The sequence below is a fragment of the Lampetra fluviatilis genome, chromosome 65 (genome assembly GCF_964198595.1).
Source record: "Lampetra fluviatilis chromosome 65, kcLamFluv1.1, whole genome shotgun sequence".
NCBI classification, from domain to species: domain Eukaryota; kingdom Metazoa; phylum Chordata; class Hyperoartia; order Petromyzontiformes; family Petromyzontidae; genus Lampetra; species Lampetra fluviatilis.
In genome coordinates this window covers 765,393-792,921 of record NC_136339.1, presented here as the reverse complement: position 1 = coordinate 792,921, position 27,529 = coordinate 765,393, and the positions used below count along the sequence as shown (strand labels likewise).

Below are 27,529 nucleotides of genomic sequence, written 5' to 3'. Positions count from 1 at the left end.
ACTACACTCGGGCATCGATCAGCCTCCCATTGTATCTGTACCAGATGGAAATTCCTCCGGTACAGCTATTGAAGGCTTCACGAACTACGTGGTCGAAATAAATGTTAAATAATGTGGGAGCCAGAGGACATCCTGGTCGCACCCCAAGGTGAACAGGGAATGGCTCCGACTCCCGGCCATGTAGTTTTACCCGGGCCTGCTCACCATCATGAAGGTCCTTAATGATGGTGAGCAGAGGGACAGGGACTCCGAAAGCTCGAAGAACAGACATACGCGCACTGAGACGCATACATACAAAGACAAACAAACACACACACAGTTATGCACAGCGCGCTAAACAATAATAAAAGCCGTCGTCCTCACCCCGGGGCTGTGGCTGGAGAAGGAGGACATAGAGGAGGGGTTGATTCTCTTCTCCTTCTGTCTGCGGTTGCAGAACCACACTCGCACCACCTCCTTCTCCAGGTTGAGGTGCTCGGAGATGAGGCCTATCTCGTCCGAGGTGGGCTTCGGGTTCTGAGCACACGCACGCATGAAAGCACGCACAGGTGAACACACTCAAAATGACAAGTAGCATAAACCATCATCATGCAAACTCTGGTCAACCTCGCAGCAGCGGCTTTTGGCTGGCCATCGAACAAAGACGGGCACTGTATCCGCACCCTTTAAGATGCGCTTCTGGGGCCGTCTGAAATGATCTCTTCCTTCTAATATTAGGAAGCGACCAGAGCTATGTAAATTGAAAACTATTTCTTTAGAACTGCTTTTTGTGTGAAGTTTCTTGTCCTTCCCCTGCACCTCCCATTAGCATGGTTGGCTACGTACTGTGCAAAAGAAGCTCAACGTACAAACATACATCCCCGTAATAGCCTTAACAAACGTTGATGGCAAGTGTTGTTAGCGAGCACCTATGAAGGCAAGCATGGCAGACAAGGGGGTTGGTGGCCAGCACCACGCCCAGCCACCTTTTTCTCCCGAGTGACGATGTTTATACATCGCACTAGGTTCTCATTGAAGGCTGAATCGACCTCGGCAAGGCCTGTGACCAGTTCAAATATTCACCACTGCTATTGGTCGTGAGCGGGAATTGAACTCGGGTAGCCGGGTTTGCAGCGCAGAGAGCTAACCACTACACTACCGCTCCCCACAACAAATGCAAATCACCACTAAGTGGCGGTAACGTCACCATGGTGCCTGTGCCATGCTATGTGCACTCTGAGGCTATGCGAGGTATCGAAGGCTAGTAGCTGGCAGGTCACGGGAGAGACCCAAGTGCCATGGGTTGACTGCCTGAGATGACTGGCAGATGCACGACCTGTGCTCCCCACTATGCCAACTCTGTGCGTTTGAGCCACCCGGCGCTCCGTTCGTTGTCGTGAGCATCGCTCCTCTGCCCTCCATCATTGCTGGAGGGCGACTGCCTCCAACTGCCCAGGAGCATCCTGGGCAAGTCCACTCAGCTCCACATCCACATCACACCATCTCTTCTCCAGCCCATGTGGTGCCCGTTTAACCCCCTCTATCTGGCTGAACAAAAGCTGTTTGGACATACAGTGGCTGGGTATGTGAGCTACATGACCCAGCCAACGCAGCCTCGCCCACCGGAGGAGCTCACCAATGGGACTGTATCCATATCTTTCAAGGATTTTGTGAGCTCCTTACACAATCCATCCTGGTTGAACCCAGAATGGATCGTAGGCAGGCCAGCCTAAATCTTTCTAACAGGTAAAAATGTTCTATTAGGGTGTCCACGTTTTGCACACATCGAGAAAGGAGGATATGACCGTGGCCAAGACCCGAAGCTTCATGTGGAGTGATTGACCAGGTAGCTTCCACACAGTGTTACACAGCCAATCAGAAGAAAATTCTGCTAGACTGATTCGGAATGAGACCTCTGCTGTGAAATCGAAACTGGTCAGAATCACACTGCTCAGGTGAACACAAAGACAAACATCCCACGTATAGCCTTAATAAACTGTTGGGGCAGGTGCTTTTAGCGAACACCTACGAAGGTCGGCATGGCACACGAGCGGGTGGGTGGTCAACACCACACCCGGCCGCCTTTGTCTCCCCAGTGACGATGTTTAAACACCACACCAGATACTCATTTGAGGCTGAGTCGATCTTGGGGAGCACCAGGACAGTTCAAACAATCGCCACTGGTGTTGGCCGTGAGCAGGATTCGAACTCGGGTCGCCGAATTTGAAGCGCAGTGCGCTAACCACTGCACTACCGCTCCCCATAGGTGAACATACACACATACGTACAAGCGCGTACACAAGCGCGTACACAAGCGCGTACACAAGCGCGTACACAAGCGCGTACACAAGCGCGTACACAAGCGCGTACACAAGCGCGTACACATGCGCACCTCGAGGAAGCTCTTCTCCAGCGCCCCGCGGATGTTGTTCTCGATGCTCGTTCTCTTCTTGCGGCGGCGTCCCCCAGCCCCCCCTCCCTGGCCCCCATCGTAGCCCCCCGAGGGACTCGACACGGCGGGGTCGCACGACATGTTCTCTGCCCACACACACATGTCACACACGCACACACCATCACACATACAAGTTACAAACACGTCACACCCACACACACGACACACCATTACACACGTCACGCACATACATGTTACAAACATACGTCACACCCACACATATCACAGACACACGTCACACACACACACGACACATACACGTCACACATAAACATACATGTCACACGTAGACACGTCACAAGTGGCGGTGACGTCACCACGACGCTTGTGCCAGGCTATGTGCAGGAGGTCACGGGGTAGACCCAGGTGCCAAGGGTCGACTGACTGAGATGACTGAGATGACTGGCTGATACACCACCTGTGCCCCCTACTGTGCCAACCTGCTGTGCTTTAGCCACTCGGCGCTCCGCTCGTTGTTGTGAGCGTCGCTCCTCCACCCTCCGTTGTTGTTGGAGTGCGACTGCCTCAAACTGCCCAGCAATGTCCTTCGCGAGCCTCCTCCACAGAGGCCGATCTTGACACTGCTGGTACCAGTCATCGGCAAGTCCACTCAGCTCCACATCCTCCTGTACCACGTCACTCCATCTCTTTTCTAGCCCGTGCCGCGCCCATTTAGCCACCTCTATCCGGACGAACAAAAGCTGTTTAGGCATGCGGTGACTGGGCATTAGGGTTACATGACCCAGCCAACGCAGCCTTGCCTGCCGGAGGAGCTCACCGATGGGACTTTGCACACAATCCCGCCTGGTTAAACCCAGGATGGATCGTAGGCAGGCCAGCCTCCCTCAGCATTTCGCTTGGGAGATCATCTCTGCCCGGTGCCTTTCATGGTTTCAGACTCCGGATCGCCTTTAGTACTTCCTCAACAGAAGGCACCTCAGCCAGCCACTCACAGGGGGTGACTTCTTCAAATATTTGAGGCACCGCAGCCTCAGCAGGGTCATCCCCACTTTGTCCCACGATGTTTTCCATGTCGAGGGATTTCCCCTCCCCCAGGACTTCACAGAAATGCTCAGCAAATCCGCAAACCTGTTCCTGGGGGTTGGAGATTGGATCACCGTTTTTTCCCCTAATGATGGTAAGAGGTGTGGCCCTGCAGGTTACTTTTTTATGGAATTAAATAGGGATTTGTCATCGCGGGCCATTGAGGCAGACTCCATCTCCTCAGCAACACAAGACCACCATTCATCCTTGCAGCGCCTCACGGCTCTCCGAACCTCCGAGCGAAGGCTGCGGCAAGCCTCCTCATTCTCTGACGTGGGATGCTGTAGACGATTAGAGTGGGCCTGTCGCTTTTTCTCAACCATCCTGAACACCTCCTCTGTCAGCCAGGGTCTATGGGGAGGTCTGGACCGCGTACCCAAAGCAGCCATTGCAGCTGCATGAGTCACAGTCCTAAACCTCGCCCATTTACCCTCGACATCAGGAGTGGGGGATGATGTCAACCCCAGCCGCAAGCGATGATGAAATTCTCGCTTGCAACTTTCATCAGCTAGCTGAGACCAGGCCACCTTAGGCTGGAATGGGGTCCTGTGTGTACACCCACCACCGGAGTGGAAGAATGGCAGGCGCATCTTACAGATGACAAGTCGATGGTCAGAGGGCAGAACAGCTCCACGGTAGGTCCTGGTGTCAAGGACATGGGCTCGCATCCTCTGTTCCGTCACTATGTAGTCCAGCAGATGTTCTTGCTTGGACCCGGCATGCATCCATGATGTTGTGTGGATGCGCCGATGCCGGAACAGAGTGTTGGTAATTCAAGCACATGGGCTGCACAAAAATCTAGCAGCCTCCTACCGGTGTTATTGAGCTGATCTGGCCCATGCCTTCCAATCACTCCAGACCAGGTGCCAGAATCGTGACCAACTCGGGCATTGATGACTCTATCCCGAGGGGCCACTTTAGCCAGCACCTGTGACAGGTCATAGAAGGCATCCGACTCATCGGCCTTGCCTGCATCCCTCCACGGATGTTCGTCTTCGGTGGAGGTATAAGTAACCACGACCACCACTCCTCGCCACACACACAAACACCACACACGCACGCACCCTCACCTGCATCATTGAGCCACTTCTCGAGCAGTGGCTTAAGCTTGCACATGTTCTTGAAGCTCAGGTTGAGGGCCTCGAAGCGAGAGATGGTCGTCTGGCTGAAGTCGTTGCCATAGAACTTGCCCATCGCCATGCCCACGTCACCCTGCGCGGGCAGCACAACATGCCCAGTGGTCAGCACACTCTCTACACCCACACTGCACGTGCCCACATGTTCCATGCCCCCGTGTCCCCATGTCCCCGTTTCTCCGTGTCCCCGTGTCTGTGTCCCCATGCCATCGTGTCCCCGTATCCCCATGTCCCAGTGTCCTCGTATTCCGTGCCGCCTTGTCCCGGTGTACCTGTGTGAAGCCCAGCTTTATGCGGCGCTGCTTGAACATTTTGGCAAACTGCTCTAGCTCCTCCAGGTCGCTGGGCTCCTCCATCGGCACCGAGCCACCCCCCTCCGCCCCGCTCCGCTTGGGGGGCCCCCCGCTGGCCTGGTGTGCAGGGGGCCCGTGGTGCGAGGGAACGCGAACTGCCCCAAGGGCCCCCCGGCCCCCCACGCCCTGGACGGACGATCCCTGCGGGAGATGCGGGGATGCAGGGAGACACGGGGAGACGCAGGGAGACGCAGGGAGACACAGGGAGACACAGGGAGACACAGGGAGACACAAGGAGACACGGGGAGACGCAGGGAAACACAAGGAGACACGGTCAACCGAGGCACGGAGACCTCGACGGTCTACAATTTGGGCGGCAGGGTGGGAGGGAGGCGCTGCGCTGGTGATGCTTGTGCCTCCTCAGTCAGAAGGGGCCTGGGTTCGATTCCTGACTCGGGCGCCTTTCTGCGTGGAGTTCTCCCCTTGTTCTGCAGAGTGTGAGTGAGTGTGTTGAGTTTGTACGTTCTCCCCATGCTTTGCATGCGTTTCCTCCGGGCTTCTAGCGTTTTCCTCTCATTGTCAAAACAAACCACACGCGCACAGTGTAACTGGTATTGGCCAAAACATCCCTATGCTGAAACACGACCTACAAGACCACTCAACGTGGGATCACACACGACAGCTGCAGCAGCAGCATCAGTGAAATTGTCCCCTTCTCCTACCTGCCCAAAACTTGGCAGGACACCTCCTGAAAAGAAAGTCTTGAGACTTGGCGAGTCTTCGTGCTCAACTAAAATAGGAACAAGTCGTGTCTCCGTTCTCATCTCATTCTACTCACCCTTCACTGCTCCCCTTTTGTTCTAGCAAAGCCAACGTCTTCTGCCAAATGTCCCCAAGTCGGCCTCCACGGGAGGTCTGCTTTCTCTTCGGGGGGGGGTGGGTTAGTGGGGTGGCGGCGCGGCGGCCCGGCGGTTAAAGCTGTGTCCCCGCTCAGTGCAGTGGCTCAAGGTTTGAAACCCGGCAGGTTGCCCCTTCCCCCCGGTTAATAACCATGATTACCGTGCGTCATCCGTGAACAACTACTGGGACCGCCGCTACGCGCTGTCCCCCATCGCTCACGGCGCACTAGAAGAGTTCACGGTGACATCGTTTGAAAACGGGGACAATGCGCCGGCGTCACGAATATTTTTTTAATGCAAATTCGAAATATTATTCGCAGATTATTCAATTGGGATAATGCTCACAACAACAGCAGTGACATTGCCCCCCCCCACCCCTCCTTATGCGAAACGGCCAGAGTGCACCTGCAAAAACAGTGGCACCTTCCCCTCCTGGCGGTCATCACCGTGGACGCCAGTCCCATGGTCAAGTGAAGGGCTCCACGGTGGCTAGGAGATGTTAACTACCTCACTCAGTACACAGGAGATTGTGGGATTGATCCTGACCCTGATGCCTCCTGTATATTTGGGAATTTACGTGTCCCTCTTGAACCGTGGTCATGTGGATTCTTCCCCAGTTCCTCCAGTTTTCCCCTCCATATTTAGAATCAACATGCGCTTTGAGTATTTGGCTGCTTTAAATTTCCACGTGATGATAAGCCACTTCGTTGAGCTATCATTGGTGGCCAGGTCGCTTCTAAAAAAAGAGCTGAACATCTCAATGGGCCTTACCTGCTAAAATAAGAAGTTTCGTTTTTGTGCGTGTGGAGAGTGGTGCAGCAGTTAGCGTGCAGCTCTACAAACCCGGCGACTCGAGTTCGATTCCCGTTCACAGAAAACACCAGTGACGATTATCTGAAACAGCTCTGTACGTAGGTACGTATGTTGAACTTCTTTCGCAACAAATGTAGCCAACCGTGCTAATCGGAGGTGATCCTGGGCCTTCCCAAGGTCGACTCAGCCTCAAATGAGTGTCTGCTATGATGTGTAAACATCGACATGAGGGAGACAAAGGTGGCCATGCGTGGTGCTGGCCACCCACCCCCTCGTGTGCCGTGCCGGCCTTCATAGCTGCTCACTAACAACACTTGCCCCAAAAGTCTGTTAAGGCTATACATGAGGATCTATGCCTTTGCTGCACTTTCCCACAAATGAAACGGAAGTTTCCTGTAAATTGCTGAGCGCGTGGAAGCTTCTTCTGCTGCCGCCGCTGCTAAAAATGCACTCGGCTGGCCAGAAAACAGAAGTGACATTTAAATAGGGCCTTGTTAGGGTCTGCGGAAAGCTGCCCAAGCCACTCCAACACGTAAGCCTCGTAGAAAGTGTCATGTCCATCAACGGCAGAAACATCCCTCGTCAGGCTGTTGTTGCCGTGGCGCCCGTGTTCACTCAGGGAAGCCTTGCAAAGTCTCAAGACTCCTTTTTCAGGAGGGTTCTGCCAAGTGTTTCGCAGTCTGGGGGGGGGGGGGGGCGGAGATGTCGCCGCTGCTGTTGCTGCTGCTGTTGCTGCTGCTGTGTGTGATCCCACATTGAGATATTTGCAGGTGATTTTTCAGCATTGGAGAAGTTTGTTTGGCCAATAGCAGTTCCACTGCATGTTTAGCTTATGGGGGAGCAGTTGTGTAGCGGTAAGCGTGCTTCGCTACGGAGCCGGCCACCCCAGTTTGAATCCCGCTCACGGCCAACACCGGTGACAATTACTCTATGTAGCACAATTTTTGTTTCTGGGTAGTAAGTGTTATTTCGTAATTGCTTATGCCTCAAAAGTACAGAAAATGGCTATTATTCCCCACAAATTTTGCTTTTGTGACCAAGTCAGTGACATTTTGAAATGTACCTATTTTCAATGAGAAATGGGTGAATTTGTGTTGTTTCGTTCACATAAAGTCAGAAAAAAACAACATACGAATCAAAGTTAAAATGTATTTACACTAAAGTAATACAAAAATTACTGCAAAAGATTAAGAAGTGAGTAGTTTTTCGAGATTTACGATTATACTGTAAATCACTTTCACGAATCAGCCCCCAAATGTAGTCTCCCATCATGTTATACTGTCCTTGGTAGCGGCGTTCAAAGTCCAGTATATCCTGGTGGAAGCGCTCGCCTTGCTCCTCCGAGTATGCTCCCATGTTCTCCTTGAATTTATCAAAATGAGCATCAAGGATAAGGACTTTGAGGGACATCCTACAGCCCATTGTGCTGTAGTTCTTCACCAGTCTCAACCAGCTCCACATAGTTTTCGACCTTGTGATTGCCCAGAAAGCCACAAACCACTGCGACAAAGCTGTTCCAAGCCGCTTTCTCCTTACTAGTGAGCTTCTTGGGGAATTCATTGCACTCCACGATCTTCTTTATCTGTGGTCCGACGAAAACACCGGCTTTGACCTTTGCCTCAGACAGCTTAGGAAATAAGTTTTGAAGGTACTTGAAGGCTGCCGACTTCTTATCTACAGCTCTGACAAATTTTTTCATGAGGCCCAATTTGATGTGCAGTGGTGGTATCAGCACCTTCCGGGGGTCCACCAGTGGCTCCCACTTGACGTTGTTCCTCCCCACAGAGAACTCGGTCCACTGTGGTCAGTCCCGCCTATGGTATGTGCCTTGGTGTCCCTGCTGTCCCCACGGCAAAGATAGCAGGGAAACTTGGTAAAACCGCCTTGGAGACCCATCAGGAATGCCACCATTTTGAAGTCTCCGATGACCTCCCACCCATACTCATTATACTTCAAGGCATCCAGCAAGGTCTTGATGCTGTTGTAATCCTCTTTGAGGTACACCGAGTGAGCCAGGGGAAGAGACGGGTACTTGTTACCATTATGGAGCAGCACGGCTCTGAGGCTCCTGGATGAGCTGTCAATGAAGAGGCGCCACTCATTCTGGTTACAGGTGATTCCCATTGCCTCGAACAGACTGGTCACATTGTGGCAGAAACAGAGCCCATCTTGACGGGTGAAGCTGAAAAAAGGTTGGTGACGCTTCCTCTGATGTGCGACTTTCATCCAACAAGTTCCACTGCTTGAGCCTAGACGTCAAAAGATCGGCATTGGACTTGGTGAGACCAAGATCTCTAGTCAAGTCCTTGAGGTCTTTTTGGTTGGGGTAGTATGGGTTTCTCTCCTCTGAAATTGTCATCTGGATCTACGTCTTCCTCGCTCTCTGAAGTGCTGCTCTCTTCTAAAGACGGCTGCTCTCTCTCCGGATGAGTGGGTACGGGGAGCTCATGGCAGTGTGGCACCGGGGCGATGGATGAAGGAAGGTCCGGATACGTGGTAGCATGTGCATTCCTGCCAGTCCGACGTTTGGAAGGGTCCAGTATGCAGAAGTAGCAGTTGCTTGAGTGCTCAGTGGGTTCCCGCCAAATTCTTGGAATAGTGAACTTCATGGCTCTCTTTTCCCCTCTGTACCATCCTACAAAAATACATTTATTTCACCCATGACCAATGTGTAAGGGATTCTCTCAACATTTTTTTAATATGATATATTTTTTCATTAACATAAAAAATAGTAAAACATTTTTAAATTAAAAACTTTTACAATTTTTTTAATATTTAACAAATTTTATAACATAAAATTCCGAGCAAAAACTGTACATCTTATCTTCCAGAGTTTTTCTGCATTGCTCGCAGGTGAAATGAGGTGTCCAGGGTTTGTTTTGATCCCTGACAGGCATGCCGAAATATGCCTTGTAGGCCTCACACATCTTAGCAGATGCTTCCACAGAGTACTTTTTCGCTCTTGTCTTGATAAATTGGCCACAGACATAGCAAAATGCATCTGCCGGATGCTTGCAGCCTCTTGATGCCATCTCAGATAAATGCAGATATGTATCCACTTCGTCAGCTGGAACTAAATTGAATTGGTGGGCTTCAGGCCCCTGTATTTATACTACTCTTTATATTACTGGAAAGTTCTAGAATGTTCTAGAAGTTACTCCAAGTTTACTCAGCACTGTCCTGGTCACAAAAGTAAAGTTTGTGGGGAATAATAGCCATTTTCTGTACTTTTGAGGCATAAGAAATTAGGAAATAACACTTACTACCCAGGAACATCTGAACCAGTCCTGAGCCTCCCCGAGGTCGACCCAGTCTCAAATGAGTACCTGGTGCAGTTTTCTAAAAACATTGCCACTGCAGAGACAAAGGGCATGGTGGTGTTGGCCACCCACCCCTTCGTGAGCCGTGCGAGTCTTCATCGGCGATACCCATGAACAGCACTTGCCCCAACGGTCTTAGCTATGGGAGAAAACCAGAGAACCCCCAGGAAACCCACGGGCAACGGGGCGAGAACGTACAAACTCCACATAGAAAAGTGCCCGGGATGGGAATCGAACCCATGTCCCTTCCCGCCATGAAGAGGCGTAAGCATGCCCCCTGCAGCACCGCCACTGCCGCCCTGCCCGCACCGCGTACCGTACCGCCACCCCTCGAATAAAATCCAAACGACGCTCTATCTTGCTCAAGACACCAGCACGCCTTGGCATGGAACGATCCCCGGCCAGGAGCCTTGGGACGCGCAGCGCAACTCTTCATGGGAAGGGCGTCACAGCCGGTGGGGCGAGCGGACCCACGGGTGACCCCGGTTAGTGAACCGACAGGCGACACAGGCGAGCGAGCCGACGGGCGATTGACTCCCTGGACCCTGTTGACAACATGCTGCTCCAGCATGTTCATCGCACTGATGAATACTCCAAATACTCGAGTGACACCTGCACCCAGCCTGCGGCCCGCGAAGCTCGACTCGGCTCGTCGCCTCTGCTCCGGGGGGGGTCAGGGAGCACGGATGCCACCGTATGCCAACGAGTACATTCAGACCCGCTGCCATGGGAATGTGGAATTGCAACACCCGGATGCACAGAGGCAGACCCGCACATGAAGAAGGCTGCAGGAGACACATTGAGCTAACGGTGATCGTGGTGATAACGATGATAATCATAATTATGATGACAATGATATTGATAATGGCGATTACGATGATAGTGATGACGATATTGATTATGACAATGATGGTAACGATGACAAGAATGACATTGATGACAAGAATGACAATGATGACGGTTGCAATGATAGCGATGTTACGATGATGACAGCGACGATGATGATGGCGACGATGATGATGACAGTGATGATGATGATGATTACGAAGATGACGATGAAAATTATGATAAAGATTATGACAACGATGATTACAATTCATAATGATGACAATTATATCATAATGATGGTGATGATGATGACGACAATGATAACGACGATGACAATGACGTTGATTATGACGGTGATGATAACAATGAAGCTGATGAGAATGCTGATGACGATGATGATGAAAACAACTATTTTGATGATAATGCTGATAACGATGATGATAACGACAATTATGATGGCAATAATGCAGAAGGAACTCACTGCAGCCCGTGGCACGACGGGGAGGCCCCACGTTTCCAAGCAGTGAATCGCGCGTGCGACATGGGCCATCGCGGCAGCGCTGCCACGCGTTCGCGTGTGTGAACGCACGAGCGTGTTCACGAGCGTGTGTGCGTGGCTGCGTGCGTACACGAGTGTGTGTGCGTGGCTGCGTGCGTACATCAGCGTGTGTGCGTGGCTGCGTGTGTACACGAGTGTGTGTGTGTGGCTGCGTGTGTACACGAGTGTGTGTGCGTGGCTGCGTGTGTACACGAGTGTGTGTGCGTGGCTGCGTGCGTACACGAGCGTGTGTGCGTGGCTGCGTGTGTACACGAGCGTGTGTGCGTGACTGCGTGTGTACACGAGTGTGTGTGTGTGTGTGTGCGTGCGGGCGTGACTGCGTGTGTCACCGCCCGTCACTTCCCCAATGCGAGGACCCCGCTCGCCCACTCCTGCCATCTGCCCGGGTGGTGGAGTCACAGTCCACACAGTGACAAAAATCCCTACTACAGTCTACACAAGCTGCTGGGGCAAGTGCTGTTAGCGAGCACCTATTAAGGCCGGTACGACGCGTGAGGAGGTGGATGGCTAGCTCCACGCTGGACCACTTTTGTCTCCTCAGTGTTGATGTTTACACACCATTGCAGGTATCTAAACTAAACAATTTTTTATTTTACCAAGTAAGGCCCACTGAGCTATATAGCTATTTTTCAGAAGTGACCTGGCCACAAATGATAGCTTAATGGAGTAGCTTATACTTTGACTTAAAGTGCGCGTGAGGAGGAAGGAGCCATCTGAAGATCCAATCAAAACCATCACCTTACCTTACATAGCAGGGATACCCAAAAAGATTTCCAAAATATTGAACAAACACAAGATCCAGGTCCGATTTAACACAGTGCATAAAGTTTGTGACCTGATCCCATCTGTGAAGGACAAGATTCCTGGCATGCAATATCCTGGCGTCTACAAACTAAGCTGTATCTGCGGCAGCAGTTACATTGGGGAAACTAAGAGATAAGTCTCGAACCGTGTTCGTGAACATAAGGCAGATCTAAAACACAGCAGGACCAATACTTCTGCCATGGCTGATCAGTATCTTAATGCGGGTGGCTCACATGAAATTGATTTCTCGAAGACGATGGTACTTTCAGCTGGCTATCAACAAAGATTCGTTCACGAAGCCATCCATGTATACAGACACAGGCACAATTTCAACCGAGCAATCATTGGAAAGGTGTCATCAACCACTTTGGGTCATGACTTGATTTGTAATTGGTTTTTTACCCTTCTATCTGGCAACAAAACTGACACCTTTTTACAAGGAGTCATGTTTGCATAGACCGCAATACCTGCAGTCATAATACAAACAAAAGAACATAACTCTGATAATGTGCACTGTCCCTGAAGTTGATTGGTCCACACCCGAGACAGCTTTCCTTAGAGCCTAGTCTCACATGGGTTGGACCAGATGACGCCAAAAGGCGCACAACTCAAAGACAATGCACCATCAGAGTATGAGAGCTCGGGGCAAGCATCTACACTATGGGAACCTCATTTGCCAGTAAAAATATGATAATTGTTTTTTTACCCTTCTATCTGGCAACAAAACTGACTATGCAAACATGACTCCTTGTAAAAAGGTGTCAGTTTTGTTGCCAGATAGAAGGGTAAAAAAACAATTATCATATTTTTACTGGCAAATGAGGTTCCCATAGTGTAGACTTGATTTGTGTTTTCTTGTCAATCTCCACCGTCAGCAGTGTGGGTGTGTGGAGCGAGGTGCAATGCTTTGATTGGTGCAAATAGAAGTTCAACATACATACATACATATCACCTGTCACTATCCGTTGACGTGCTGCCATCAGAGAGCCTTCCACACGTTACGTGACAGCCTGGAAGTGCATCTAGTTTGGCACAAATGCCGTCGTTACGTCACTGCCACTTCGTCGTGTTGTTGTGTGTGCGTGAATGAGCGTCACTGTATTCTGGTGCCACACACACGTGTATGTACGAACATGCGTGTGCGTGCGTACCTGTGTGAGCGTGATGGTGCCCTGAGGTTGCATGTTGTTGGTTTGAGATTGTTGAGGTAGATGAAGACTTTGAATCTGTTGGAGTCCTGCCCATGCACACAGAGACAAATATCCCACGTATAGCTTTACCATACTGGTGGGGCAAGTGTTGATAGCGAGCACTCGATTAAGGCCGACACAGCACACGAGGGGGTGGGTGGCCAGCACCACGCCCAGCCGCCTTTGTCTCCCCAGTGCTGATGTTTCACAGAAAAAGCTCTGCTATCCGGCACCTTACCATCCGGAATGCCCTATTAACCAGCATCTGTCATAGACGGCAATACAAAGAGCTTGTGCTGTATGTACACCGCACAAGGGTACTCATTTAAGGTTAAATCGACCTAGGGAAGGCCCAAGAACGGTTCAGGTGAAGGCTGCCACTGTTATTGGCCACGGGTAGGAATTTTACGTGGGTTCCTGGGGTGGAAGGGCAGGGCGCTACGCCCTGGGGAGGTCGCACAAGAAACGCACACACTAACAACACGCACAAACACACACAGACGTATACATGTAGTAAAACAAGCCCAGACACACCAGTCACTGAGTCTGTGTGAGTGTTGTGGTGTTGTGTGCATGTGAGAGTGTGTATGCAGGTGTGTTGTGTGTGTGGGAGCGTGTATGCAGGTGTGTTGTGTGTGTGGTGTGTGTGTATGCAGGTGTGTTGTGTGCGTGTGTGTATGTGCGTGTGTGTATGTGCGTGTGTGTGTATGCGTGTGTGTGTATGCGTGTGTGTATGTGCGTGTGTGTATATGTGCGTGTGTGTGTATGCGATACCCTGTTGCTGTGACTGGGACAGCAGCAGACCAGTGGGCAGCGCTGAGCCCGGTTGCACCAGCACAAACTGCTGCAGGCCCAGGCTCTGGGGTTGTAGCTGCTGCAAGTCCTACACTCGCACACAAAAACACACGGCGTACGCAGCCGATGAGAAGATAATGCTGCTCGACTGATTCGAAGTGAGACCTCTGCTGTCAAACCAGAACTGGTCAGAATCACACTGCTTAGGTGAACACAAAGACAAACATCCCCCGTATAGACTGTTGGGGCAAGTGCTGTTAGCGAGCACCTATGAAGGCCGGCACGGCACACGAGGGGGTGGGTGGCCAGCACCACGCCCGGCCGCCTTTGTCTCCCCAATGCTAATGTTAGATACCGCACCAGATATTCATTTAAGTCTGAGTTAATTTAAAAACAAACTAAACTACTTATATTTACCAGGTAAGGCCCAATGAGCTATTTAGCTCTTTTTCAGAAGCAACCTGGCCACAAATGATAGCTCAACGAAGTGGGTTCTCATGTGGAAATATATAGCAGTCAAACTCTGAACGCACGTTTATTCTAAATGTGGAGCAAAAAAGCCTAGGAGAGGCCCAGGACTGGTTCCGATATCCTTCACTGCTGTGGGCTGTGAGCGGGAATCGAACTCGGGTATCCAGGTTCGTAACGCAGTGCAGCGCTAACAACTGTGCCACTGCTCCCCCAGCGCAACACCACACACTAGGCCATGAGCCTGGGGCCCGAACAGAGACAATCCTTGTATAGTCCGGCGGGCGGCAACTGTAACTAGAGAAACTAAAACATCCCCACACACATTACCTGACAAGCACTCAATTGATATTATTACGCAGCTACTGCTGTGTGATAGATTTCAATTGCCCTTCCCCCCCTCACCTCCAATTAGCACGGTTGGCTACGTATGGTATGAAAGAAGTTCAACATACGTGCGTACAACATCGCCCCCTCCTGCCAAAATTTGGCAGGACCCTCCCTGAAAAAGAGCCTTGAGACTCGGTGCGGCTTTCTTGGTATAAACAAGCAGAACACAACTAACAAAACATAATTTGGAAGTGGTGTGCATGAGCACAAATAACAACGACAACCGGACACTTTCGTTAATACTGACACCGCGCTTGTGCGAGTGAGTGTCACCGGAAAAATGAAAAGCACATTTCGCGAAATGTCCCTTGTTCTCAGCACATTATATTTTGGGCCACGATCCAGAGGTCAATTCCAGGGCAATCATTGCTGGAAAAGCATGACTAGAAATCGATGCCACAGCATTTACAATTGAAAAATCTCACCGACCCCCTCGCGAACACCGACCCCCCATCCCCACCCTGCCCCCTCCAAAAATCGGAACAATTCTGATTCAAGCCGCCCCATAGTTGGCAACCGGGACAGCAACTTCCAATCAGACTGGAGACGGAGGTCACCTGACCGACTTCCTGACGTTGCGCTTTCTAGCACATGGGGAAAAATGGCACCTTCCAAATCCAGCGCAAGTGGGACCTGGACGGATGGGACAGAAAACCTTTAAACTGACTTCTCCTTTTTTAAAAAAAAATGAATTGCAATAAGAGAATGACTTGCTAATTGTGTAAATTAATGCCTGTCACCTAAAAAGTGACTCATACTAGGCCTGCCACATCCATAATCAACTAGGCCTGCTCTATCCCTAATCAACTAGTGACTAGGCTTACCGCATCCCTCATCAACTAGTGACTAGCACTAGGCCTGCCCCATCCCTCGTCAACTAGTGACTAGCACTAGGCCTGCCCCATCCCTACTCAACTAGTGACTAGCACTAGGCCTGTCCCTCGTCAACTAGTGACTAGCACTAGGCCTGCCCCATCACTAATCAACTAGTGACTAGCACTAGGCCTGTCCCATCCCTCATCAACTAGTGACTAGCACTAGGCCTGTCCCATCCCTCATCAACTAGTGACTAGCACGAGGCCTGTCCCATCCCTCATCAACTAGTGACTAGCACTAGGCCTGTCCCATCCCTCATCAACTAGTGACTAGCACTAGGCCTGCCCCTCATCAACTAGTGACTAGCACTAGGCCTGTCCCATCCCTCATCAACTAGTGACTAGCACTAGGCCTGTCCCATCCCTCATCAACTAGTGACTAGCACTAGGCATGTCCCATCCATCTTCAACTAGTGACAAGCACTAGGCCTGTCCCTCATCAACTAGTGACTAGCACTAGGCTTGCCCCATCCCTCATCAACTAGTGACTAGCACGAGGCCTGTCCCATCCCTCATCAACTAGTGACTAGCACTAGGCCTGTCCCATCCCTCATCAACTAGTGACTAGCACTAGGCCTGTCCCATCCCTCATCAACTAGTGACTAGCACTAGGCCTGTCCCATCCCTCATCAACTAGTGACTAGCACGAGGCTTGTCCCATCCCTCATCAACTAGTGACTAGCACTAGGCCTGTCCCATCCCTCATCAACTAGTGACTAGCACTAGGCCTGCCCCTCATCAATTAGTGACTAGCACTAGGCCTGTCCCATCCCTCATCAACTAGTGACTAGCACTAGGCCTGTCCCATCCCTCATCAACTAGTGACTAGCACTAGGCATGTCCCATCCCTCTTCAACTAGTGACAAGCACTAGGCCTGTCCCTCATCAACTAGTGACTAGCACTAGGCTTGCCCCATCCCTCATCAACTAGTGACTAGCACGAGGCCTGTCCCATCCCTCATCAACTAGTGACTAGCACTAGGCCTGTCCCATCCCTCATCAACTAGTGACTAGCACTAGGCCTGTCCCATCCCTCATCAACTAGTGACTAGCACCAGGCCTGTCCCATCCCTCATCAACTAGTGACTAGCACTAGGCCTGTCCCATCCCTCATCAACTAGTGACTAGCACTAGGCCTGTCCCATCCCTCATCAACTAGTGACTAGCACTAGGCCTGTCCCATCCCTCATCAACTAGTGACTAGCACTAGGCCTGCCCCATCCCTCATCAACTAGTGACTAGCACTAGGCCTGTCCCATCCCTCATCAACTAGTGACTAGCACGAGGCCTGTCCCATCCCTCATCAACTAGTGACTAGCACTAGGCCTGTCCCATCCCTCATCAACTAGTGACTAGCACTAGGCCTGCCCCTCATCAAATAGTGACTAGCACTAGGCCTGTCCCATCCCTCATCAACTAGTGACTAGCACTAGGCCTGTCCCATCCCTCATCAACTAGTGACTAGCACTAGGCATGTCCCATCCCTCTTCAACTAGTGACAAGCACTAGGCCTGTCCCTCATCAACTAGTGACTAGCACTAGGCCTGTCCCTAATCAACTAGTGACTAGCACTAGGCCTGCCCCATCCCTCGTCAACTAGTGACTAGCACTAGGCCTGTCCCATCCCTAATCAACTAGTGACTAGCACTAGGTCTGCCCCGTCCCGAATCAACGAGCGACCTGTCACTCCATTCCGCTGCCCACCCACACGTTCCCATTGCCGGCAACGATGTCCCCCCAAAATTTGCCCGAGTGCACGGTGGCCTCCTGGCCGTTGCCCGTGGCCGTGCGGCCGCACCTGCAGCTGTATGGACTGGGTGAGAGGTAGCGACGCGAGGGCGCTTGCGGCGCTGCTTGCCGTGCCCATGGAGGCCGACGACGACACCGGCTGCTGATTGGCCGACTGTTGCACAGCCGCTGCTATCAGCTGTGCCTGGGCTTGCTGCAGCAGGGCAAGCTGCACACACACACGAAAGACAGAAATCCCCCATATAGCCTTGAACAAACTGTTGGGGCAATTGCTGTTAGCGAGTAGTACCGGTGAAGACCGGAACGGCACACGAGGGGGTGGGTAGCCAGCACCACAAAGACAAAGATCCCCCATATAGCCTTGACCAGACTGTTGGGGCCAAGTGCTGTTCGTGAGTAGCACCTGTGAAGTGATGGTACGGTGCTCGTTACCATACAAATACCGTATCGCGCGATTTCATATGCACGTCTGCGGCCGTGTTGAACTCTCTTCCTTCCGATATTATGAATCCACTGGAGCTATGCACTTTGAAATCGAGTTTAAAAGCTAAATTGTTTACAACTGTTTTTAGTGTTTAGTCTGTTGTCTCTTCCCCCACACCTCTGTTTAGCATGGTTGGCTACGTACACTGCAAAAGCGGTTCAACATATATACACACATTACCTAATGTCCGATTGGGTCACCAGCACCACGCCTGGCTGCCTTTGTCTCCCTAGTACTGATTCTTTTTTTATACCGCACCAGGTACTCATTTAAGGCTGAGTCGACCGAGGGGAATCTCAGGACAGGTAGCTGGGACGCCGAATGTCAAAACTGGCGCAGAGGTTTGCTGGTGCTGAACAAATGCTGCTGAAGGCGATGCCCCTTCAGAGAGGGAGGGCCACGTGGCTGAGACTGGATGAGTATGCATAAGCAGAGGAACAGGCATCCGGAGGAGATGGATTTGTCCACTTCGTTATTACTGGTAGGAACCACCTGCTTCCACCAGCCCACAGGGGATTATTGTGTCCGTCCGTCGTGCAGGGTGGGGCTGGGTGGGAAGGGGAGGGTGGGGAGGGGCTGGGTGGGGAGGGAGGGAAGGGCTGGGTGGGGAGGGGAGGGTGAGGAGGGGCTGGGTGGGGAAGGTGGGAAGGGGCTGGGTGGGGAGGGTTGGGAGGGTTGGGAGGGGCTGGGTGGGGAGGGTAGGGCTGGGTGGGGGGTGGGAGGGGTGGGGCTGGGTGGGGAGGGGCTGGTCACCCCGTGGTGCCCTTATAAAACTCAACGTTTAACCTACTCACGCCGGCTTGTGCCCGCCCTTACAGTCGGGCATATTTGTGGAATACATCACGCCGCCGTTGTCCCTGGCCATTGACCGAGCAACCCAACATTCCTACCAACTCCCTCCACAGGAATGTGTTTCGTTGCTACGAGAAGGAGGGCGGAGGGATGCCTCCTCCCACGTCTGGATGGCAACTCCAGCCTCCAGATGGGGCTCTACGGGGCGGCATCTACGTATCGCATGCCCTGTGCGTGCATGTGCGTGCGTGGATGTGCGGGGCGTGGTAATGTAGTGGTAAGCGCGCTGCTCTACGAACCCGGCAACCAGAGTTCGATTTCTGCTCACGGCCAACACAAAATGACGATTATCTGAACTGGCCTTGGGCTTCCCTAGGTAGACTCGGCCTCAAATGAGTAGCCACTGCGGTGTGTAAGCATCGCCACTGGGGAGACAAAGGTGGTCGGAAGTGGTGCTGGCCACCCACCCCCTCGAATACCGTGCTCGACATACTCTTTGGTTCTTTCGGTAAAGTCACGTAGGTATCAAATAAAATAAATTAAATCACGACGTTTCGATTGAAACACAAGCAATCATCATCAGGTGGGAAAACCACGTGACTTTACCGTGCTGGACTTCATGAGTGCTCGCTAACAGCACTTTCCCCAACAATCTGTTAAGGCTATACGGGGGATCTTTGTTTGTTTGTTGTGTGCGAATGCATGTATGTTGAACTCCTTTCGCACTGTATGTAGCCAACTGTGTTGATTGGAGGTGCAGAAGAACAACAAACTAAACGTCTGCAGAAGCGCATCTGAAAATGGGGGAAGCAGTAAGGTGTGTGTGTGGGTGCGTGTATGTGTGTGAATGTGTGTTAATGTGTATGTGTGTGTATATGTGTGTATGTGTGTGTATGTGTGTGAATGTATATGTGTGTGTGTGAATGTGTGTGTGTATGTGTGTGGGTGCGTGTATGTGTGTGGGTGTGTGTATGTGTGTGTGTATGTGTGTGTGTGTGTATGTGTGTGTATGTGCGTGTATGTGTGTGTGGGAGCGGTAGTGTAGCGGTTAGCGCGCTGCGCTATGAACCCGACGACCCGAGTTCGATTCCCGCTCACGGCTAACACCAGTGACGATTATCTGAACCGGTCCTGGGCCTCCCCTAGGTCGACTCAGCCTTAAATGAGTACCTGGTGCGGTGTGTAAACATCGCCACTGGGGAGACAAAGGCGGTCGGGCGTGGCGCTGGCCACCCACCCCCTCGTGTACCGTTCCGCCCTTCATAGGTGCTCGCTAACAGCACTTGCCCCTACAGTCTGTTAAGGCTATACGGGGGATCTTTGTCTTTGTATGTGTGAATGTATGTGTGAATGTATGTGTGAATGTATGTGTGAATGTATGTGTGAATGTATGTGTGTATGTATGTGTGTATGTGTGTGTGTGTTACCCCTGTAATCTGGTTTCCGGACAGCATGAACTGTGCCTGTGGGATGGCTTGCTGCAGCATGGCGGCTTGCTGCTGTGACACCTGCTTCAGCTCCGCAAGCTCATCCGACTTCAGCTGCACACGCACACAAAGACAAAGATTCCCCATTGAGCCTGAACAGACAGTTGGGGCAAGTGCTGTTAGCGAGCAGCATCGATGAAGCCTGGCACGACCCATGAGAAGGTGGTGTGGCCGGGTGAGATTTTATTGGTGTAAGCCTGCGTGCATGTGTATAGTATACCGCCTTGTGAGCTCCGGGTGAAAAGCGCTATAAAAGTGTAAATTATTATTATTATTATACGCACTGCACCAGGTACTCATGTGAGGCCGAGCCAACAGAGGGAGAGGCTGATGATCGGTTTAGATATTCGTTCACCATTGATGATAGCTCAAATTACGAGCGGGCGAATCGATCGTTTCAACATCAGTGGCCGAGCCCCGTGGTCACCGAGACATCACCGAGACATCACCGCAACTCTAGTAACCTGGTGCGGTGAGACGCCCCCTCCCGTCCCCCCTCCCAGCGGAGAGCACCAGAGGAGGAGGGTCAGAGCTCGCTTTACCCACTTGGAGCGGCTGGGATGGTTTACGACTCCACAAACGCGGGCGGCACAGCCTCACGGTAGTGCGGGAAGGGGTCGGGCGACACCGTTGGGGCTGGATGTCCATGCTCATGGCTCCGAGCAGTGGGGTGGTAGCAGCATCGCTCTAAATCGTCTCAAATGGTGAACTAAACTAAACAATTTTTTATTTTACCAGGTAAGGCCCACTGAGCTATGTAGCTCTTTTTCAGAAGCGACCTGGCCACCAATGATAGCTCAACGAAGTGGCTTATAATCACGTGGAAATTTAAAGCAGCCAAATACTCTGAATGCATGTTGATTCTAAATGTGGAGGGAAAAACTGGAGGACCGGGAGAAAAATCTACATGACTGCGGGGAGAGAGACACCGCAAACTCCCAAATCAAAAGCTGTCAGGGTCAGGATTGAACCCACGACCTCCCGCATACCAGGCAAGGGAGTAAACATCTCGCTACCACGGCACGCCAACTGGGCACCTCCGCCGGTCTCCCAGCCGGGCCGAGCCAGACTCCAATACCGGAGGGTTACAGAGGCCGGGGGGTTACAGAGACTAGGGTGTGCGCTGGAGTCACGCGGTGAGGAGCGGAGGTCATCATTATCATCATCAGATAGCGGTTGCCCTCCCCCACTATCTCCCTCGACTCTAAATGCAGGACCTGGGTGTGTGGAGGGGGGACGAGGAGGGGGGGGGGGGAGGCAGACCCAGGACACGCACGGTGCGCGTTCTTGGGCTGGTTTCTCCCAAATGGAATTTGGGAGCGAGGATTGATGTTGAAATCATTTTCGGTATCAACACAAGACGAACAAATCGCATTAACAAAGGAGAGCCATGTAAATCTTCCAACAACCAAAGCAACTGAAGCATAATTATTCACCGGTTTGGGCAGCCCCAGCGGCCGGAAGATCATTGGCAAGGACCCCCCCCCCTCTCTCTGCCAATGAGTTTTTGCTCGTGTTGAACGAACCCAATGCTATACACCAGAATTATGCACTCCCTGAAGGGCCGTGTGGCTGATGGGATGTGTGAAAATAAATTGTTTTGATTTTACGTGTTAAGGAGAGAGAGGGATACAGGCAACGAAGTGCATTTTGCCTTCGTGCTGTCAACATTATTTATCTGGCTACTTACATTCTCCACAACCTACACTAATTATTACTTAGTGCCGTGCGTTACGGCACTAAGTTTTGCTGCTGCGTTTCGTTGTGGATTCGATCTGGCGTGATGAGATTTTAATAGAGAACAATTCACTCTCCACCCACACCCCGTGTCTGCTGCTACACAACACAGATGAAGACAATGATCCCCCGTGTAGCCTTGACAGACTGTTGGGGCAAGTGCTGTTAGCGAGCACCTGCAAAGGCCGGAATAGCACACGAGGGGGTGGGGTGGCCAGAACGACGCCCGACCACCTTTGTCTCCCCAGTGGCGATGTTTACACACCGCAAAAGGTACTCATTCGAGGCTGAGTCGACCTAGGGGAGTCCAAGAACCGGTTCAGATAATCGTCCCTGGTGTTGGCCGTGAGCGGAACTCAAACTCAGGTTGCCGGGTTCGTAGCCCAGCGCGCTCGCCACTGCACTACCGCTCCCCATACTTCACAATAGCCTATCACACACACATACAGGTACAGTGAGGGGAAAAAGTATTTGATCCCCTGCTGATTTTGTACGTTTGCCCACTGACAAAGAAATGATCAGTCTATAATTTTAATGGTAGGTTTATTTGAACAGTGAGAGACAGAATAACAACAATAAAATCCAGAAAAACGCATGTAAAAAATGTTATAAATTGATTTGCATTTTAATGAGGGAAATAAGTATTTGACCCCCTCTCAATCAGAAAGATTTCTGGCTCCCAGGTGTCTTTTATACAGGTAACGAGCTGAGATTAGGAGCACACTCTTAAAGTGAGTGCTCCTAATCTCAGCTTACCTGTATAAAAGACACCTGTTCACAGAAGCAATCAATCAATCAGATTCCAAACTTTCCACCATGGCTAAGACCAAAGAGCTCTCCAAGGATGTCAGGGACAAGATTGTAGACCTACACAATGCTGGAATGGGTTACAAGACCATCGCCAAGCAGCTTGGTGAGGTGACAACAGTTGGTGTGAATATTCGCAAATGGAAGAAACACAAAATAACTGTCAATCTCCCTCGGCCTGGGGCTCCATGCAAGATCTCACCTCGTGGAATTGCAATGATCATGAGAACGGTGAAAAATCAACCCAGAACTTCACGGGATGATCTTGTCAATGATCTCAAGGCAGCTGGGACCATAGTCACCAAGAAAACAGTTGGTAACACACTACGCCGTGAAGGACTGAAATCCTGCAGCGCCCGCAAGGTCCCCCTGCTCAAGAAAGCACATATACATGCCCGTCTGAAGTTTGCCAATGAACATCTGAATGATTCAGAGGACAACTGGGTGAAAGTGTTCTGGTCAGATGAGACAAAAATGGAGCTCTTTGGCATCAATTCAACTCACCGTGCTTGGAGGAGGAATGCTGCCTATGACCCCAAGAACACCATCCCCACCGTCAAACATGGAGGTGGAAACATTATGCTTTGGGGGTGTTTTTCTGCTAAGGGGACAGGACAACTTCACCGCATCAAAGGGACGATGGACGGGGCCATGTACCGTCAAAACTTGGGTGAGTACCTCCATCCCTCAGCCAGGGCATTGAAAATGGGTCGTGGATGGGTATTCCAGCATGACAATGACCCAAAACACATGGCCAAGGCAACAAGGAGTGGCTCAAGAAAAAGCACATTAAGGTCCTGGAGTGGCCTAGCCAGTCTCCAGACCTTAATCCCATAGAAAATCTGTGGAGGGAGCTGAAGGTTCGAGTTGTCAAACGTCAGCCTCGAAACCTTAATGATTGGAGAAGATCTGCAAAGAGGAGTGGGACAAAATTCCTCCTGAGATGTGTGCAAACTTGGTGGCCAACTACAAGAAACGTCTGACCTCTGTGATTGCCAACCAGGGTTTTGTCACCAAGTACTAAGTCATGTTTTGCAGAGGGGTCAAATACTTATTTCCCTCAATAAATGCAAATAAATTTATAAAATTTTTGACATGCGTTTTTCTGGATTTTTTGTCGTTATTCTGTCTCTCACTGTTCAAATAAACCTACCATTAAAATTATAGACTGATAATTTCTTTGTCAGTGGGCAAACGTACAAAATCAGCAGGGGATCAAATACTTTTTCCCTCACTGTACATGGAAACACACGCACGTGCAAACACACACACACACGCAACAACAAACAGCGGTGACTTCGCCACAGCACTTGAGCCCAGCTCGGTGCACCTTGAGGCACGCGCAGGCACACAGACACACCCGCAAAGACAAAGGTCCTTTGTCTAGCCCACACAGGCTGCTGGGTCAATTGGTCTTAGGGAGGAGCGCCCATGAAGGCCGGAATAGTGCACCTCCAAGGGGGTGGGGGGTGTGGCCAGCACCACGTCCGCCTGGTCACCTGTGTCTCCCCAGTGCTTGTTGTTAACACACCACACTAAGTACTGATTTTCAGCTGAGTTGACCTAAAGGAGACCCAGGGACGGTTTACATAATAGTCGCTGTCATTGGCCTTAAGCGGGAATGGTCGGGTCGCAGGGATCGTAGCGCGCTGCGGTAATCACTGCACGACCGCTCCCCCACACGCACAAAAACAAGGGCCTTTGGTGCTATTAGCGAGCACCTATGAAGGCCGGCACGGCACGCCTATGAGTGGGATGTGTGGCTAGCACCACGCCCGGACGCATTTTGTCTTCGCCAGTGTTGATGCTTCATACACACCACAAATGGTAATCGTTGAAGGCTTAGTCGACCTGGGGGAGGTCTCGAACCAGATCAGAAATGCTTTGCCACTGTTAGACAAAGCCAAAGATCCCCAGTATAGCCTTAACAGACTGTTAGGGCAAGTGCTGTTAGCGAGCACATATGAAGGCGGGCACAGCACACGAGGGGGTGGGTGTCCAGCACCGCACCCGACCGCCTTTGTCTCCCCAGCGGCGATGTTTTTACACACTGCACCAGTACCAATTTTAGGCTGAGCCGACCTAGGGGAAGCCCAGGACGGGTTCAGATAATCGTCATTCGTGTTGGCTGCGAGCGAGGAATCAAACTCGGGTCATATCCGGGTTTATTGCGCAGCTGCGTTAACCGCTACACTATCGCTACACACACACAGCACATGTACACACATACGCCTGAGCACCTGCGTGCACGCACACACGGCTCAGTGTGAAGCCTAGGGGACTGGGACCCCGTACCCTAACGCAGACGGATGTGAGCTCGCTCAGAGCCGCCCCCCTCTGCACAGCCACGGAAACTCGGTTTGGCTCCATTAGCTCCCTGTGCCAGGAAGCATGCGGCACACACACACTCATATATACATACAAAGACAAAGATTCCCCGTATAGCCTTAACAGACTGTAGGGGGCAAGTGCTGTTAGCGAGCACCTATGAAGGGCGGCACGGCACACGAGGGGGTGGGTGGCCAACACCACGCCCGGCCGCCTTTGTCTCCCCAGTGGCGATGTTTACACACCGCACCAGGTACTTATTTGAGGCCGAGTCGACCTAGGAGAGGGCCATCACCGGTTCAGAAAATCGTCACTGGTGTTGGTGGTGAACGTTAATCTCATTCAGGTCGCCGGGTTCATAGCGCAGTGCACGAGCCGCTACACTACCGCTCCTGACACGCACAACATCACGTACTCTCATACGCACAAACATCAAGCAAATTGTTGCACAAAGACATAGACATATACTCCACATACTCACACATCTCACACACCCACACCATCGCACACTATAAACCTCATACAGGAGGATCCCCCTCCCCCCTGTAGATGCCCCACCATACCTGCAGGTTTAATGCCGGCGACTGGAGTGATTGTGCGGCGGCGGCTGTCTGTAACGCAGCACCCAAATGCACCTGCAGGCAGCGTGCACACACACACGTCAACACGTCAGCACACAACAACCGTCGTTCACCACAAGGTGGGGGTGACGTCACCACGGCACTTGTGCTAGACTAAGTGCACTGCGACACCCACGTGAAGTGTCCAAGGCTCGCTGACAGGGGTCACGTGACAGACCCAGGTGCCATTGGTTGACTGACCGACTGAGAGGACTGGCAGATGCACCACCTGTGCTCCCCACTGAGCCAACTTGCTGCGTTTCATCCTGTCGCACTCCAAAGTAATGATTATCTGAACCGGTCCTGGGCTTCCCCTCGATCAACTTAGCCTCAAATGAGTACCTGGTGTGGTGTGTAAACATCGTTACTGGGGCGACAAAGGTGGCCGGGCGTGGTGCTGGCCACCCCACCCCCTCGCGTGCCGTGCCGGCCTTCATTGGTGCTGCTCGCTAACAGCACTTGCCGCGACGGTCTGTTGAAGGCTACGCGGGGCATCTCTGCCTGTGTGTGCGAGTGTATCAGCGTGCGAGTGCATCGCAAACCAGGAGCCCTGCGCACCATCATCAACGATCTATCGTGGGAGCGAAGCCGACTGTGGGGCGGGCCACGGTTGAGGCAGACACCGTGGCTCAGGATATACACTACTGGTGGACATCTGTGACAAAGAGCTTCCCAGCTCATCGGACTCCTCCTCCCGCAGTAGAAATACTCCAGATTCTGAGCAGCGTCGCCTGGAGGCGTCGCGTGGGGACTCGCTGCGCTTCGGCCATGGGCGACTGAGGGTATTGCGAGTGTGGTAAGAGTGCAGTGTGTGGTGAGGGTGCGGTGAGAGAGCGGTGAGGGTGCGGTGAGGGTGCGGTGAGGGTGCGGTGAGGGTGCGGTGAGGGTGCGGTGAGGGTGCGGTGAGGGTGCGGTGAGGGTGCGGTGCGTAAGCAGTGCCACCTGCTGGAAGTGGCCCAGGATGGCCTGTGCCTGTGCGGAAGTGATGACCTGTCGGTGGAAGTCCAGCCCATTCCGCTCCTTACCTGCGCAAAGCACGCATGGCACGCAGTCAGTACAAAGTACACAGTCAATACACAGCACACACAGTACACAGTCAGTACACAGAGCACAAAGTTATTAATACACAGCACACACAGCATGCAGTACACACAGCACACAGTCAATACACAGCACACAGCACACAGTCAATACACAGCACACACAGCACGCAATCAATACACAGCACGCAGTCAATACACAGTACACACAGCACGCAGTACACACTGCACACAGTTAATACACAGTTCACGTGTACAGTACACCCAGCATAGAATACACAAACACACAATCAACACAGTACATACACACAGCCCGCAGTCAATACACAGCACACACAGTGCACACATCACACACACAACACACACCCGCACAAAATACACAGCACGCACACGGCATTAGAGGCTGAGCACAGAATTTACGAATCAACATGCGCATCCGTAATCTCAAAATGCGCGCTCTAAATTGGGTAGGACCGAGTGTGCATAGGGAGATGTCCACGGCTTTCGATGTTGTTACGTGACCCTGAGAGCCACCAGAGTAGCGCTGCCACTCACTGACGTCTGATGCAGAGGGGACCCTGCACTGAGCCACAGCCACCAGAGCAGCGCTGCCACTCACTGAGACCTGACACGAAGGGGA

General features: G+C 51.8%; 1 protein-coding gene across 1 annotated transcript in view; it reads right to left on the bottom strand.

Moving 5' to 3' along the window:
- The window catches only part of LOC144952021 (uncharacterized), a 96,104-nt gene that overhangs the window by 11,388 nt on the left and 57,187 nt on the right, over positions 1-27,529 (bottom strand). Inside the window, exons 3-12 of the mRNA XM_078882412.1 lie at positions 26,792-26,874; positions 25,793-25,864; positions 20,298-20,411; positions 17,644-17,802; positions 14,092-14,200; positions 13,279-13,364; positions 4,884-5,105; positions 4,546-4,687; positions 2,372-2,517; positions 364-516 (exon numbers count right to left, since the gene is read on the bottom strand). Coding sequence (XP_078738538.1) covers positions 364-516; positions 2,372-2,517; positions 4,546-4,687; positions 4,884-5,105; positions 13,279-13,364; positions 14,092-14,200; positions 17,644-17,802; positions 20,298-20,411; positions 25,793-25,864; positions 26,792-26,874 — 1,286 coding nt within the window. The remainder of the gene's footprint in view (positions 1-363; positions 517-2,371; positions 2,518-4,545; positions 4,688-4,883; positions 5,106-13,278; positions 13,365-14,091; positions 14,201-17,643; positions 17,803-20,297; positions 20,412-25,792; positions 25,865-26,791; positions 26,875-27,529) is intronic.